The 16,336-nt window shown below is 47.2% G+C and overlaps 1 protein-coding gene across 1 annotated transcript in view; it reads left to right on the forward strand.

Annotated features, from left to right (window-relative positions):
* Positions 1 to 2,482: 2,482 nt before the first annotated feature.
* The window catches only part of LOC142249332 (uncharacterized), a gene marked incomplete at its 5' end in the record, with an annotated part of 35,312 nt that continues 21,458 nt past the window's right edge, over positions 2,483 to 16,336 (forward strand). Inside the window, 4 exons of the mRNA XM_075320962.1 lie at positions 2,483 to 3,153; positions 3,904 to 6,466; positions 6,786 to 6,844; positions 12,970 to 13,133. Coding sequence (XP_075177077.1) covers positions 2,483 to 3,153; positions 3,904 to 6,466; positions 6,786 to 6,844; positions 12,970 to 13,133 — 3,457 coding nt within the window. The remainder of the gene's footprint in view (positions 3,154 to 3,903; positions 6,467 to 6,785; positions 6,845 to 12,969; positions 13,134 to 16,336) is intronic.

The following is a 16,336-nucleotide window of genomic DNA, read 5'->3' on the forward strand; positions in this document are numbered from 1 at the left end:
CACACAGCCTCCAACCAGCACTGAGCCTCCAACTACTACACAGACTCCAACCAGCACTGAGCCTCCAACTACCACACAGCCTCCAACTACTACACAGCCTCCTACCAGCACTGAGCCTGCAACTACCACACAGACTCCAACCAGCACTGAGCCTCCAACTACCACACAGCCTCCAACTACTACACAGCCTCCTACCAGCACTGAGCCTCCAACTACTACTCAGCCTCCTACCAGCACTGAGCCTCCAACTACCACACAGACTCCCACCACTACCGAGCCTCCAACTACTACACAGCCTCCAACCAGCACTGAGCCTCCAACTACTACACAGACTCCAACCAACACTGAGCCTCCAACTACCACACAGCCTCCAACCAGCACTGAGCCTCCAACTACCACACAGCCTCCAACTACCACACAGCCTCCAACCAGCACTGAGCCTCCAACTACCACACAGCCTACAACCAGCACTGAGCCTCCAACTACCACACAGTCTCCTACCAGCACTGAGCCTCCAACTACCACACAGCCTCCTACCAGCACTGAGCCTCCAACTACCACACAGCCTCCTACCAGCACTGAGCCTCCAACTACCACACAGCCTCCTACCAGCACTGAGCCTCCAACTACCACACAGTCTCCTACCAGCACTGAGCCTCCAACTACCACACAGTCTCCTACCAGCACTGAGCCTCCAACTACCACACAGCCTCCTACCAGCACTGAGCCTCAAACTACCACACAGCCTCCTACCACCACTGAGCCTCCAACTACTACACAGACTCCAACCAGCACTGAGCCTCCAACTACCACAAAGACGCCAACCAGCACTGAGCCCCCAACTACACAGACTCTAATCAGCACTGAGCCACCAACTACCACACAGCCTCCAACCAGCACTGAGCCCCCAACTACTACACAGACTCCAACCAGCACTGAGCCTCCAACTACCACACAGCCTCCAACTACCACACAGCCTCCAACCAGCACTGAGCCTCCAACTACTACACAGACTCCAACCAACACTGAGCCTCCAACTACCACACAGCCTCCAACTACCACACAGCCTCCAACCAGCACTGAGACTCCAGCTACTACACAGCCTACAACCAGCACTGAGCCTCCAACTACCACACAGCCTCCAACTACCACACAGCCTCCAACCAGCACTGAGCCTCCAACTACTACACAGCCTCCTACCAGCACTGAGCCTAAAACTACCACACAGCCTCCTACCAGCACTGAGCCACCAACTACCACACAGCCTCCAACCAGCACTGAGCCTCCAACTACTACACAGCCTCCAACCAGCACTGAGCCCCCAACTACTACACAGACTCCAACCAGCACTGAGCCTCCAACTACCACACAGCCTCCAACTACTACACAGCCTCCTACCAGCACTGAGCCTCCAACTACTACACAGCCTCCTACCAGCACTGAGCCCCCAACTACTACACAGCCTCCTACCAGCACTGAACCTCCAACTACTACACAGCCTCCTACCAGCACTGAGCCTCCAACTACTACACAGCCTCCTACCAGCACTGAGCCCCCAACTACCACACAGCCTCCTACCAGCACTGAGCCTCCAACTACCACACAGCCTCCAACCAGCACTGAGCCTCCAACTACTACACAGCCTCCAACCAGCACTGAGCCCCCAACTACTACACAGACTCCAACCAGCACTGAGCCTCCAACTACCACACAGCCTCCAACCAGCACTGAGCCTCCAGCTACTACACAGCCTCCAACCAGCACTGAGCCTCCAACTACCACACAGCCTCCAACCAGCACTGAGCCTCCAACTACTACACAGCCTCCTACCAGCACTGAGCCTAAAACTACCACACAGCCTCCTACCAGCACTGAGCCACCAACTACCACACAGCCTCCAACCAGCACTGAGCCTCCAACTACTACACAGCCTCCAACCAGCACTGAGCCCCCAACTACTACACAGACTCCAACCAGCACTGAGCCTCCAACTACTACACAGCCTCCAACCAGCACTGAGCCCCCAACTACTACACAGCCTCCAACCAGCACTGAGCCTCCAACTACCACACAGCCTCCCACCACTACCGAGCCTCCAACTACCACACAGCCTCCGACCAGCACTGAGCCTTCAACTACTACACAGTCTCCAACCAGCACTGAGCCCCCAACTACTACACAGCCTCCAACCAGCACTGAGCCTCCAACTACTACACAGACTCCAACCAGCACTGAGCCCCCAACTACCACACAGCCTCCTACCAGCACTGAGCCTCCAACTACCACACAGCCTCCAACCAGCACTGAGCCTCCAACTACTACACAGACTCCAACCAGCACTGAGCCTCCAACTACCACACAGCCTCCAACTACTACACAGCCTCCTACCAGCACTGAGCCTCCAACTACCACACAGACTCCAACCAGCACTGAGCCTCCAACTACCACACAGCCTCCAACTACTACACAGCCTCCTACCAGCACTGAGCCTCCAAATACTACTCAGCCTCCTACCAGCACTGAGCCTCCAACTACCACACAGACTCCCACCACTACCGAGCCTCCAACTACTACACAGCCTCCAACCAGCACTGAGCCTCCAACTACTACACAGACTCCAACCAACACTGAGCCTCCAACTACCAAACAGCCTCCAACCAGCACTGAGCCTCCAACTACCACACAGCCTCCAACTACCACACAGCCTCCAACCAGCACTGAGCCTCCAACTACTACACAGACTCCTACCAGCACTGAGCCTCCAACTACCACACAGCCTACAACCAGCACTGAGCCTCCAACTATCACACAGTCTCCTACCAGCACTGAGCCTCCAACTACCACACAGCCTCCTACCAGCACTGAGCCTCCAACTACCACACAGTCTCCTACCAGCACTGAGCCTCCAACTACCACACAGCCTCCTACCAGCACTGAGCCTCCAACTACCACACAGCCTCCTACCAGCACTGAGCCTCCAACTACCACACAGTCTCCTACCAGCACTGAGCCTCCAACTACCACACAGTCTCCTACCAGCACTGAGCCTCCAACTACCACACAGCCTCCTACCAGCACTGAGCCTCCAACTACTACACAGCCTCCAACCAGCACTGAGCCCCCAACTACTACACAGACTCCAACCAGCACTGAGCCTCCAACTACCACACAGCCTCCAACTACCACACAGCCTCCAACCAGCACTGAGCCTCCAACTACTAGACAGACTCCAACCAACACTGAGCCTCCAACTACCACACAGCCTCCAACTACCACACAGCCTCCAACCAGCACTGAGCCTCCAGCTACTACACAGCCTCCAACCAGCACTGAGCCTCCAACTACCACACAGCCTCCAACTACCACACAGCCTCCAACCAGCACTGAGCCTCCAACTACTACACAGCCTCCTACCAGCACTGAGCCTAAAACTACCACACAGCCTCCTACCAGCACTGTGCCACCAACTACCACACAGCCTCCAACCAGCACTGAGCCTCCAACTACTACACAGCCTCCAACCAGCACTGAGCCCCCAACTACTACACAGACTCCAACCAGCACTGAGCCTCCAACTACCACACAGCCTCCAACTACTACACAGCCTCCTACCAGCACTGAGCCTCCAACTACTACACAGCCTCCTACCAGCACTGAGCCCCCAACTACTACACAGCCTCCTACCAGCACTGAGCCTCCAACTACTACACAGCCTCCTACCAGCACTGAGCCTCCAACTACTACACAGCCTCCTACCAGCACTGAGCCCCCAACTACCACACAGCCTCCTACGAGCACTGAGCCTCCAACTACCACACAGACTCCAACCAGCACTGAGCCTCCAACTACTACACAGCCTCCTACCAGCACTGAGCCTCCAACTACTATACAGACTCCAACCAGCACTGAGCCTCCAACTACCACACAGCCTACAACCAGCACTGAGCCTCCAACTACCACACAGCCTCCTACCAGCACTGAGCCTCCAACTACCACACAGCCTCCTACCAGCACTGAGCCTCCAACTACTACACAGACTCCTACCAGCACTGAGCCTCCAACTACCACACAGCCTACAACCAGCACTGAGCCTCCAACTACCACACAGCCTCCTACCAGCACTGAGCCTCCAACTACCACACAGCCTCCTACCAGCACTGAGCCTCCAACTACTACACAGACTCCAACCAGCACTGAGCCTCCAACTACCACACAGCCTCCTACCAGCACTGAGCCCCCAACTACCACACAGCCTCCTACCAGCACTGAGCCTCCAACTACCACACAGACTCCAACCAGCACTGAGCCTCCAACTACTACACAGCCTCCTAGCAGCACTGAGCCCCCAACTACCACACAGCCTCCTACCAGCACTGAGCCTCCAACTACCACACAGCCTCTTACCAGCACTGAGCCTCCAACTACCACACAGCCTCCAACTACTACACAGCCTCCTACCAGCACTGAGCCTCCAACTACTACACAGCCTCCTACCAGCACTGAGGCCCCAACTACCACACAGCCTCCTACCAGTACTGAGCCTCCAACTACCACACAGACTCCAACCAGCACTGAGCCTCCAACTACTACACAGCCTTCTACCAGCACTGAGCCTCCAACTACTACACAGAGTCCAACCAGCACTGAGCCTCCAACTACTACAAAGACGCCAACCAGCACTGAGCCTCCAACTACCACAAAGACGCCAACCAGCACTCAGCCCCCAACTACACAGACTCTAATCAGCACTGAACCACCAACTACCACACAGCCAACAACCAGCGCGGAGCCTAAAACTACCACACAGACTCCAACCAGCACTGAGCCTCCAACTACCACACAGCCTCCTACCAGCACTGAGCCTCCAACTACTACAGAGCCTCCTACTAGTACTGGGCCTCCAACTACCACACAGCCTCCTACCAGCAGTGAGCCTCCAACTACCACACAGCCTCCTACCAGCAGTGAGCCTCCAACTACCACACAGCCTCCTACGAGCAGTGAGCCTCCAACTACTACACAGCCTCCTACCAGCACTGAGGCTCCAACTACCACACAACCTCCTTCCAGCACTGAGCCTCCAACATCCACGCAGTCTCCTACAAGCTCTGAGCCTCCAACTACGACTCAGCCCCAAACCAGCACCGAGCCTCCAACTACATCACAGCCTTCTACTAGTATTGGACCTTCAACTGCCACACAGCCTCCAACCAGCACTGAGCCTCCAACCACCATAGAACCCCCAACTACTACACATCTTTCAACCAGCACTGAGCCCCCAACTACCATAGAACCCCCAACTACTACACAGCCTCCAACCAGCACTGAGTCTCCAACTACAACACAGACTCCAACCAGCACTGAGCCTCCAACTACAACGCAACCTCCCACTACCTCAGAGCCTCCAACTACAACACAGCCTCCCATTACCACAGAGCCTCCAACTACCACACTACCTCAAACTACAACACAGCCTCCCATTACCACTGAGCCTCCAACTAGCACACAGCCTCCAATCAGCACTGAGCCTTCAACTACTACACAGCCTCCTACCAGCACTGAGCCCCCAACTACCACACAGACTCCAACCAGCACTGAGCCTCCAACTACCACACAGCCTCCTACCAGCACTGAGCCTCCAACTACAACACAGCCTCCTACCAGCACTGAGCCTCCAACTACCACACAGCCTCCTACCAGCAGTGAGACTCCAACTACCACACAACCTCCTACTAGTACTGGGCCTTCAACTACCACACAACCTCCAACCAGCACTGAGTCTCCAACCACCACACAGCTTACTACAAGCACTAAACCTCCAAGTACAACACAGCCTCCTATTACCACTGAGCCTCCAACTACAACACAGCCTCCCACTACAACGCAGCCTCCCTCTACCACAGAGCCTCCAACTACTACACAGCTTCCCACTATCACAAAATCTCAATCTACAACACAGCTTCTCACTACCACTGAGCCTTCAACTACAACAAAGCCTCCAACTACTAATGAGTCTCCAACTACAACACAACCTCCCACTACGATTGAGCCTCACACTACTACACAGCATCCCACTACCACTGAGCCTCCAACTACAAGAAAGCCTCCAACTACTACCGAACCTCCAACTACCACACAACCTCAAACTACCACAGAACCTACAACAACACAGCCTCCCACTACCAGTGAGCCTCCAACTAAAACACAGCCTCCCACTACCAGTGAGCCTCCAACTAAAACACAGCCTCCTACTACAACAGAGCCTCCAACTACTATACAACCACCCACCACCACACAGCCTCCAACCAGTACTAAGCCTCCAATGACTACTATGCTAGTGTCAACCACAACTGCTAAGAACATACTACCATTAACATTCAAGATTGTAAACAGAACATATACGCCCAGTCTCCAGGACCGATCGTCTACAGACTATGAAAGACAGTCCACTGAAATAATACAAAAAGTAAGTGACAATGAATTCTAAAGAAGACAGGTGAAATGTATTCAATTAAATGCTCCTACGATATAATTCCTGGTTTTCATTTTTTCCTTTTTGACAGTTAAAATAACAATCTACGACTGATAGAAACATATAGGAAATTTATAACAACATTTGCTCCATTTCCCCTCCTGTAGTGACTTGTCTATCATCTGCTGCGTCGCTCCCATCTAGGAGTATAGACTGCAGCAGAGCAGACTAGAAGCCACAGCACAGGATGATGGGGGATTCCCACTGTCATTACTGGACCTTCACCCTTCTCTCCTTTCATCTCTCTCTACAGGTGATGGTGTTTTTAAACAAATATTTCATCGTTATAAGAATAACCATAATAATATTTAGGTAAGTTCTTATATATGAGTGTGAAGGATACAGTGATAATAAGCCGGGAGGAATATAATTATTATCATCAGCTGCCGGGGAAATCACTACTGCCACATTCATTTATCTGTTTGTTTGGGGGGTGGTTTATAGGGAAGGCGCCATAAAAAAACAAACATTTTTTTCAACAATTCAAAAAATGTAAAATATTAATATTTACTTTGTTTAAAAAGTATTTGTTTTAATGGCGTAAAATATGAAAATAATTTAAAAAGGTTTACGTTTTCCCTTTTTTAACACTAGGGGGAGCAGCTGCTAAAATTTGTCATAAAAAACCTAGTGTACAACTAGCCTACATTATAACAGCAGTGAAAGTGGGCGGGGCCTGGTCACATGGTCCAATTCACTCCCCTTCTGGTGGTTTGCAAAAGAATAAGGGAGGATTAGGCTATGTGCCCGCACTGCGGAAAATGCGCGGATTTTGCCTCAGATTTCTCGCGGAAAAGCCGCGGATTTCCCGAAAATCTGCAGCACAGCTACTCCCCAGCCATTTCTATGGCATTTGGGAAATGCTGTGTCCACGCTGCGGATTTTTCCGCAGCAGAAATCGTGCGGATTTTCGTCCGGAAAAATCTGCAACATGTCAATTATTGTTGCGGATTTTCTTCCGGATTTTGGCTTTAAAATTGGGAAAAAAAAAAAAAATCCGCACCAAAATCCGCATCAAATCCGCGGTAAATCCGCGGCAAATCCGCACCTATGAAAAGGTGCGGACTTTGCGGGAAAGCTGCGGATTTTGATGCAGAAAAATCCGCAGATACATTCTCCCGTGGACACATAGCCTTAGTGTTGAGCGAGTACCTGACTATTCGTATTCACTATACTCATAACGAGTACTGTCTAATACTCGCGTATTCATTTCGAATAGCGTATGCAATGCAAGTCAATGGGGGATACTCTCAATGTAACGATTAACCCGAATTCCGCACTATTCTCTACTCGCACGAATAGTACGGCATTCAGGTGACTCGTTACTTTGCAAGTATTTCCCATTGATTTGCATTGCAGACGCTATTTGGAATTAATACGTGAGGATTAGACAGTACTCGTTATGAGTATAGCGAGTACGAACAAATAGTTACTCGCTCAACTCTCAGGAGGATGAATTTTAAGATCACAGAGAGGAACCATTCTGCTGGTGACTGCAAAGCGATACTGAAACGTGGAACGTGTTAGAGGACGGCTGGGATAGTGCTCCACTGTATAATGTGTCCAATATATAGTGTTCCACTGTATAATGTGTCCAATATATAGTGCTCCACTGTATAATGTGTCCAATATATAGTGCTCCACTGTATAATGTGTCCAATATATAGTGCTCCACTGTATAATATGTCCAATATATAGTGCTCCACTGTATAATGTGTCCAATATATAGTGCTCCACTGTATAATGTGTCCAATATAAAGTGCTCCACTGTATAATGTGTCCAATATATAGTGCTCCACTGTATAATGTGTCCAATATATAGTGCTCCACTGTATAATGTGTCCAATATATAGTGCTCCACTGTATAATGTGTCCAATATATAGTGCTCCACTGTATGATGTGTCCAATATAAAGTGCTCCACTGTATAATGTGCCGCATATAGTGCTCCACTGTATAATGTGCCGCATATAGTGCTCCACAGTATAATGCGGCCCATATAGTTCTCCACAGTACAAAATGCCCATATAGTGCTCCACAGTATAATGTGCCCCATATAGTGCTCCACAGTATAATGTGCCCTATGTAGTCCTCTACAGTATAATGTGCTCCAAATAATGCTCCACAATATAATGTGCCCCATATAGTGCTCCACAGTATAATGTACACCATATAGTGCTCAACTCTATAATGTACCCCATATAGTGCACCACAGTACAAAATCCCCCATATAGTGCTCCACAGTATAATGTGCCCCATATAGTGCTCCACATTATAATGTGCTCTATATACTGCTCCTCTGTATAATGTGCCCCATATACTGCTCCACAATGTAATGTGCCCCATAAAGTGCTCCACTGTATAATGTGCCCCATAAAGTGCTCCACTGTATAATGTGCCCCATAAAGTGCTCCACTGTATAATGTGCCCCACATACTGCTCCACTGTATAATGTGCCCCATAGTTCTCCACTGTATAATGTGCCCCATAGCGCTCCATACAGTACACAGTTCTGCTATGTCAGTTTGCAGGAATATAGCAAAGCTGCCTCAATGTGTTCAGAGCTCAGCAGCGTGATGATTTCTTTGCTGTGCTCTGAACACAGTGGCGATGAGCAGTGATCTGCAGCCTGGTACTGAACTAATGATGTCAGGTTGCTGCTCTCTGCCGCCGGTACTCCACCTCTTCCCAGACCTCTGCTCCCGACACCTCCTCCTGTCAGCCTGGTGTCCCAGCAGTTCCTCCTGTCGCCACTCAGCTTGCTTAGCACAGGGCAACTACAAGGGAAGGCATACCATACATTGTGGGCTTCACGAAGATGGCGCCATTCTCCTCTCACAACTGTGACCTGGACAGCCCAGGGTGTGTGCCCAGGTCACTGCAGTAAGAAGCTACAGTGTAGGAGATAGGGTCGGATGTCGACTATTATCTCCTACAGTGGGTACAGAAAGTATTCAGACCCCTTTAAATTTTTCACTCTTTGTTTCATTGCAGCCATTTGGTAAATTCAAAAAAGTTTTTTTTTCTCATTAATGTACACACTGCACCCCAACTTGATAGAAAGAAACAGAAATATAGACATTTTTGCAAATTTCTTTAAACCAGAAGAACCCTTCTTCCTGTCTTCCTGTCCCTGCAGCTGAAAAAAACAAAACCCCATAGCTTGATGCTGCCACCACCATGTTTCACTGTGGGTATTGTATTGGGCAGGTGATGAGCAGTGGCTGGTTTTACCCACATATACCACTTAGAATTATCACCAAAAAAATTCTATCTTCGTCCAGACCAGAGAATCTTGATTTTCAGAATTGAAAAATTCTTGAATTTCTCATAGTCTGGGAGCCTTCATTTGTTTTTTTGCAAACTTTATGTGGGCTTTCATATGTCTTGCACTGAGGAGAGGCTTCCATCGGGCCACTCTGCCATAAAGGCCTGACTGGTGGATGGCTGCAGTGATAGGTGACTTTGTGGAACTTTCTCCCATCTCCCTACTGCATCTCTGGAGCTCAGCCACAGTAATCTTGGGGTTCTTTTTTACCTCTCTCACCAAGGCTCTTCCCCCACGATTGCTTAGTTTGGCTGGACGGCCAGGTCTAGGAAGAGTTCTGGTGGTACCAAACTATTTACATTTAAGAATTATGGAGGCCACTGTGCTCTTAGGAACCTTGAGTACTGCAGAAATTATTTTGCAACCTTGGCCAGAGCTGTGCCTATCCACAATTCTGTCTCTGAGCTCCTTGGGCAGTTCTTTTGACCTCGTGATTCTCATTTGGTGTGACATGCAGTGTGAGCTGTGAGGTCTTATATAGACAGGTGTGTGCCTTTCAAAATCAAGTCCTATCAGTTTAATTAAACACGGCTGGGCTCCAATGAAGGAGTAGAACCATTTCAAGGAGGATCACAAGGAAATGGACAGCATGTGACTTAAATATGAGTGTCTGAGCAAAGGGTCTGAATACTTATGACCATGTGATATTTCAGTTTTGTTTTTTTTATAAAATTTGCAAAAATTTCTACATTTCTGTTTTTTTCTGTCAAGATGAGGTGCAGAGTGTACATTAATGAGAAAAAATGAACTTTTTTGAATTTACCAAATGGCTGCAATGAAACAAAGAATAAAAAATGTCTGAATACTTTCTGTACCCACTGTAGATTGTATGTACAGAGCAGACTGTCAGTCGCTGTGCAGGGGAGTGATTAATCATGCACTCATTGTTTATTGCGCAGTGACTGTAACCGATCCCTGCACCTCCCAAAGACTGCTGTTATGATCCGGAACCATGGAAGATCACAATTTATCATAGGCACAAAGGTGACAAGAGCATTGGCAGCTAATCTGGCCGCCATCCCCTTACTAACCACCAACACTAGAAGTAGCTGAGGAGTGAACTAACATCCTATGCACCGCAAACCCAGCCGGAGAAACTAGCTATCCTAAAAGAAGGAATGATGAATAACTCTCTGCCTCAGAGTAGACCTCCAAAGGTATAGCAAGCCCCCCACATTCAAAGACTACGGTGATATAAGAAAATACAATACACAGATAAAGGATAGGATTAGCAAAGGTGAGGCCCCATTAACTAAATAGGAAATAATAGGAAAGGGGCTGATGCTGGCCAGAGAAAAACCCTACAAAAACCCAAATACCTGATAGTACAAAAAGGTCCTCAGATCGCACGATCTGTATTCCGTCCTATATCAGGCGCTCTTGTCAAACTAATGAACAGAAAAAACAGGAACAATTACAAATTCAAGAAGAAACAAACACATGGACTTAAGGCCCTTTTACACACTGCAACATCGCTAGCGATATCGCTGTAACGTCACTGGTTTTGTGACGTAATAGCGACCTCTCCAGCGACATTGCAATGTGTGACACACATCAGCGACCTGGCCCCCGCTGTGAGGTCGCTGATCGCTACAAATCTTTCAGGACCATTTTTTGGTCTTTTATTTTCCGCTGCGCAGCATGCATCGGTGTGTTTGACACCGTTACAACGACATCGTTAGCGACTTAGAAACCAGCCCATAGGCGTGCTATAGCGTTCCCTTTCCCGCCTCCTTACCTCCGATTGGTGGTCGCTGTTGCATTCTGATTGGGCGGCTTTCACTGAAAAGAAGGCAACTTTAGCACTTCCGTCCTTTGTTTCAACGCTACCTTATTCCTGAGCGTGCTGGTTTGCGGATCATTAGAGAGTTCTCCAGTCTGCAATACTATAAAGCCTATACGGTAAGCACCATTTGATTGAAGCTGTATTGATGCTGTATAGATAAACCAGGGTGCAGTCGCCGCACAGAGAACTCTACAAAGATGCGCTAAGCAACAGAAGCTCAGGAACAAAGGATATACAATCGCGAATTTTGCCAATCTTTCCAAGCTTGGGGACGCCAATAGGAACGCACTAGCGATCACCAATTGGAGCTGAGGGAGGGGGGTTAAAAAGGGAACTTAAGTGGCTTCAGCGCCAAACACCACGCCCCTAGCATAGGTGTGATTCGTCAAATAGCAGCTGTGACACGTCCCCAATGACTAGCAAGGTCGTTCTGCAGGTCCGTATCGCTGCTGCGTCGTTGGCCAGATCTGCCTGTTTGACAGCTCACCAGCGACTGTTTAGAGACTTTCCAGTGATCCCAGCCAGGTCGGGATTGCTGGTGGAATCGCTAGAAAGTCTCAGTGTGTAAAGGGGCCTTTATAGGAGCAAAACTCCAAACATAGCTGCAGGGAGCTTCCCAGCTAAGCAACAAAGAGGGAAGATTCCTGCATGCAAATAAACTGACAATAACCACAGTAAATGACAAACCGAGATAAGAACAAAAAGAACAATACAACTAAGAAAGAACCAAGCACTTATCTGGGGTAGATGTGGTCAGAAGCAAGATGAAAAGGCAGGTGAGCGACAGGACAATGATAACCGGCTCAGACTGCCAGGAGGCCAAGGCTAAAATAGGCTGAGTTAGCAATGGAAACGCCCATTGCTCAAGAACACCTGGTCTCTGTCAAAACCATTCCTGCCCACAAGAGGGAGCCTCACAGCAGCAACAGCATAACTGACATTCACAACAGACTGGAGCCAGTAGCTGCAGAGGAAATAAAACTTAATTTTGTCCCTGTAGTCGCACTTTTCACCAGCTGTCAGGGTTTAATTTCTACTTATCTGCAGAATAACCCTATATCTCGGTATAAATAGCATTTCTGAATGTGAAAGGTTCCTTTATAATAAATAATCGCACTATATTTTCAATAAGCTTTAAAACTTTGCAAGTTATAATCAATATATACTTGTATAAATGTGGTTGACCAGGTGATCAAAAATCAGTAATCCCTACCACAGCTTGATCCTCTTCCTCTACATCCTTTACACCCCCCATCTGCTGTCATATATACAATACACTGATTACTCCACACTTCTAACCTGACTTTTTGGATCTTTCCTGCAGGAGCGGCTCTTTAGTGCCTGAAATGGATGTAGAATTTGCAAATGAGACCGTAACCCCTACGCCCAGACGTTTGGTTGATACTGTCTATGATGGAGTGACAAACGCTACCCCACCAAACACCATTGATGGTTTATTGATCAATCCTTATACTATTGAATCTAGAGGTAAGTCTACGCTGGGATTATTCAGAACTACATAATAGTATCTCAAGCCTTCCTAAGCAATAGCAAGGCCAGACTGGGCCATCCTAAGAAAGTACAGACCATCAAAAAAGTACAGACTCTGTTTTTTTTTTTCTATATTCTTTGTTGGGAGTTTATTTGCCTTACCTTCTATACCGTCCTTGATTAAAGGGGTTGCCCATTTTTGAGTTTTATGAAAATGAAAATAGTTGAAACTAAACCTCTCGGATTGGTGCTATACCAGCAATATCAAGACTGAGAGAGGAGGGGGCTCTAATGGGATCATCTCACAAAATACTGAACACTATATGAACCAAAGAGAAAAAAAGAACCATGAATGAAAGGAGGATTCCCAAATGAATGAAATATATTTATTAAATCCCATACAAGAATGTGGCTAATTGGCCACATCATGGGCCAATAAAGGTTTGCTTTTTCAGCTTTAATATTAGAGTTATGTCCTCCTTTTCTTTTTGTCTATATTATTGGCAATTTGAAAAATTGCTTGGTAGGCCCTGCACCCATAATTGTTTTTTTCTGTGCCGCTCTTGGTTCATTTTATATATATATATATATATATATATATATATATATATATATATATATATATGTATGTATGTATGTATGTATGTATGTATGTATGTATGTATATATATATATATATATATATATATATATATATATATATATATATATATATATATACATACACACACACAGTATATATAGATATATAAATAGATACAGTATATACACATGTGGTCAAAATTGTTGGTACCCCTCGTTTAATGAAAGAAAAACCCACAATGGTCACAGAAATAACTTGAATCTGACAAAAGTAATAATAAATACAAATCTGAAAATAGTGGGACAAAAGGGACATGTTAAATCAAGTTGTGTCCACTAATTAACATCACAGGTGTCTACAATCTTGTAATCAGTCAGTGGGACTGTATATAGGGCTACAGATACTCACTGTGCTGTTTGGTGACATGGTGTGTACCACACTCAAGATGGAGCAGAGGAAGCGAAGGAAAGAGAGATTAGAAATTAGATTAGAAATAAAATTATAGATAAGCATGTTAAAGGTAAAGGTTATAAGACCATCTCCAAGCAGTTTGATGTTCCTGTGACTACAGTTGCAGTTATTATTAAAAAATGTAAGATCCATGGGACTGTAGCCAACCTCCGTGGCCACAGGAGGAAAATTGATGACAAATCAAAGAAACGGATAATACGAATGGTAGCAAAAGAGCCCAGAAAAACTTCTAAAGAGATTAAAGGTGAACTTCAAGCTCAAGGAACATCAGTGTCAGATCGCACCATCCGACATTGTTTGAGCCAAAGTGGACTTCATAGGAGACGACCAAGGATGACACCATTGTTGAAAAAAATCCCATAAAAAAGCCAGACTAGAATTTGCCAAACTACATGTTGACAAGCCACAAAGCTCCCGTGAGAATGTCCTATGGACAGATGAGACATAAATGGAACTTTTTGGCAAGGCACATAAGCTCTATCTTCACAGACAGAAAAATAATGCATATCAAGAAAAGAACACTGTCCCTACTGTGAAACATGGAGGAGGCTCTGTGATGTTCTGGGGCTGCTTTGCTGCATCTGGCACAGGGTGTCTTGAATCTGTGCAGGGTACAATGAAATCTCAAGACTATCAAGGGATTTTAGAGAGAAATGTGTTGCCCACTGTCAGAAAGCTTAGTCACAGTCGCTGGTCATGGGTCTTGCAATAGGATAATGACCCAAAACACACAGCTAAAAGCAGCCAAGAATGGCTAAGTGGAAAACATTGGATTATTCTGAAGTGGCCTTCTATGAGCCCTGACCTAAATCCTATTGAGCATCTTTGGAAAGAGGTGAAACATGCCGTCTGGAAAAGACAACCTTCAAACATGAGATAACTGGAGCAGTTTGCTCTTGAGGAGCGGCCAAAATACCCGTCAAGAGGTGCAGAAGTCTCATTGACAGTTACAGGAGTCGTTTGATTGCAGTGATTGCCTCAAAAGGCTATGCAACAAAATATTAAGTTAAGGAGGAACCATTATTTCTGTCCAGGCCTGTTTCATGAATTTTATTATTTTTTAAATTCTGTGGAAATATGGTTAAAAAGCAATGTCTGACTGTTATTTGTTCCTTTTTCATAGATTTTTTTTATTTAGTATTACTTTTGTCAGTCCATGAATGAAGAAAAGTCCAGCTTCCACAGAGAGTTCCTTATTTTTTTGCTATTTTTTTATTTTTCTTTGGCACAAATAAATAGGCATATAACAGTCAGGACAGAGTCATGACCACGTCAGTGACGCATTTCGAGTGACGCAGCACTCTTTGGGGTACTTTGCACACTACGACATCACAGGTGCGATGTCGGTGGGGTCAAATTGAAAGTGACGCACATCCGGCATTGCAGGCGACATCGTAGTGTGTAAAGCCTAGATGATACGATTAACGAGCGCAAAAGCGTCGTAATCGTATCATCGGTGTAGTGTCGGCGTAATCCATAATTACGCTGACGCGACGGTCCGATGTTGTTCCTCGTTCCTGTGGCAGCACACATCGCTGTGTGTGAAGCCGCAGGAGCAAGGAACATCTCATACCGGCGTCACCGCGGCTCCCGTAGGAAATGCGGAAGGAAGGAGGTGGGCGGGATGTTTACATCCCGCTCATCTCCTCCGCTCCTATTGGCCGCCTGCCGTGTGACGTCGCAGTGACGCAGTACGACCCGCCCCCTTAATAAGTAGGCGGGTCGCCGGCCAGAGCGACGTCCCAGGACAGGTGAGTCCATGTGAAGCTGCTGTAGCGATAATGTTCGCTACGGCAGCTATCACAAGGATATCGCAGCTGCAACGGGGGCGGGGACTATCGCGTGCGACATCGCAGCATCGGCTTGCGATGTCGCAACGTGCAAAGCACGCCTTAATCATGATTAAGAGTGCTGCTTCACTCGAAACGCGTTGCTTACGTGGTCATGACTCTGTCCTGACTATTATGTGCCTATTTATTTGTGCCAAAGAAAAATAAAAAATAGCAAAAAATAAGGACCTCTCTGTGGAAGCTGGACTTTTCTTCATTCATGGACTTGCTTTAGGCGTGGCAGCACCTTGTCCAAAGCTCCAGAGAGCCTTTGAGACTGATTCAACACGGTGAGTTGAATTTTTTTTTTTCTATTA

The sequence above is a fragment of the Anomaloglossus baeobatrachus genome, chromosome 8 (assembly GCF_048569485.1).
Source record: "Anomaloglossus baeobatrachus isolate aAnoBae1 chromosome 8, aAnoBae1.hap1, whole genome shotgun sequence".
Lineage (NCBI taxonomy): Eukaryota > Metazoa > Chordata > Amphibia > Anura > Aromobatidae > Anomaloglossus > Anomaloglossus baeobatrachus.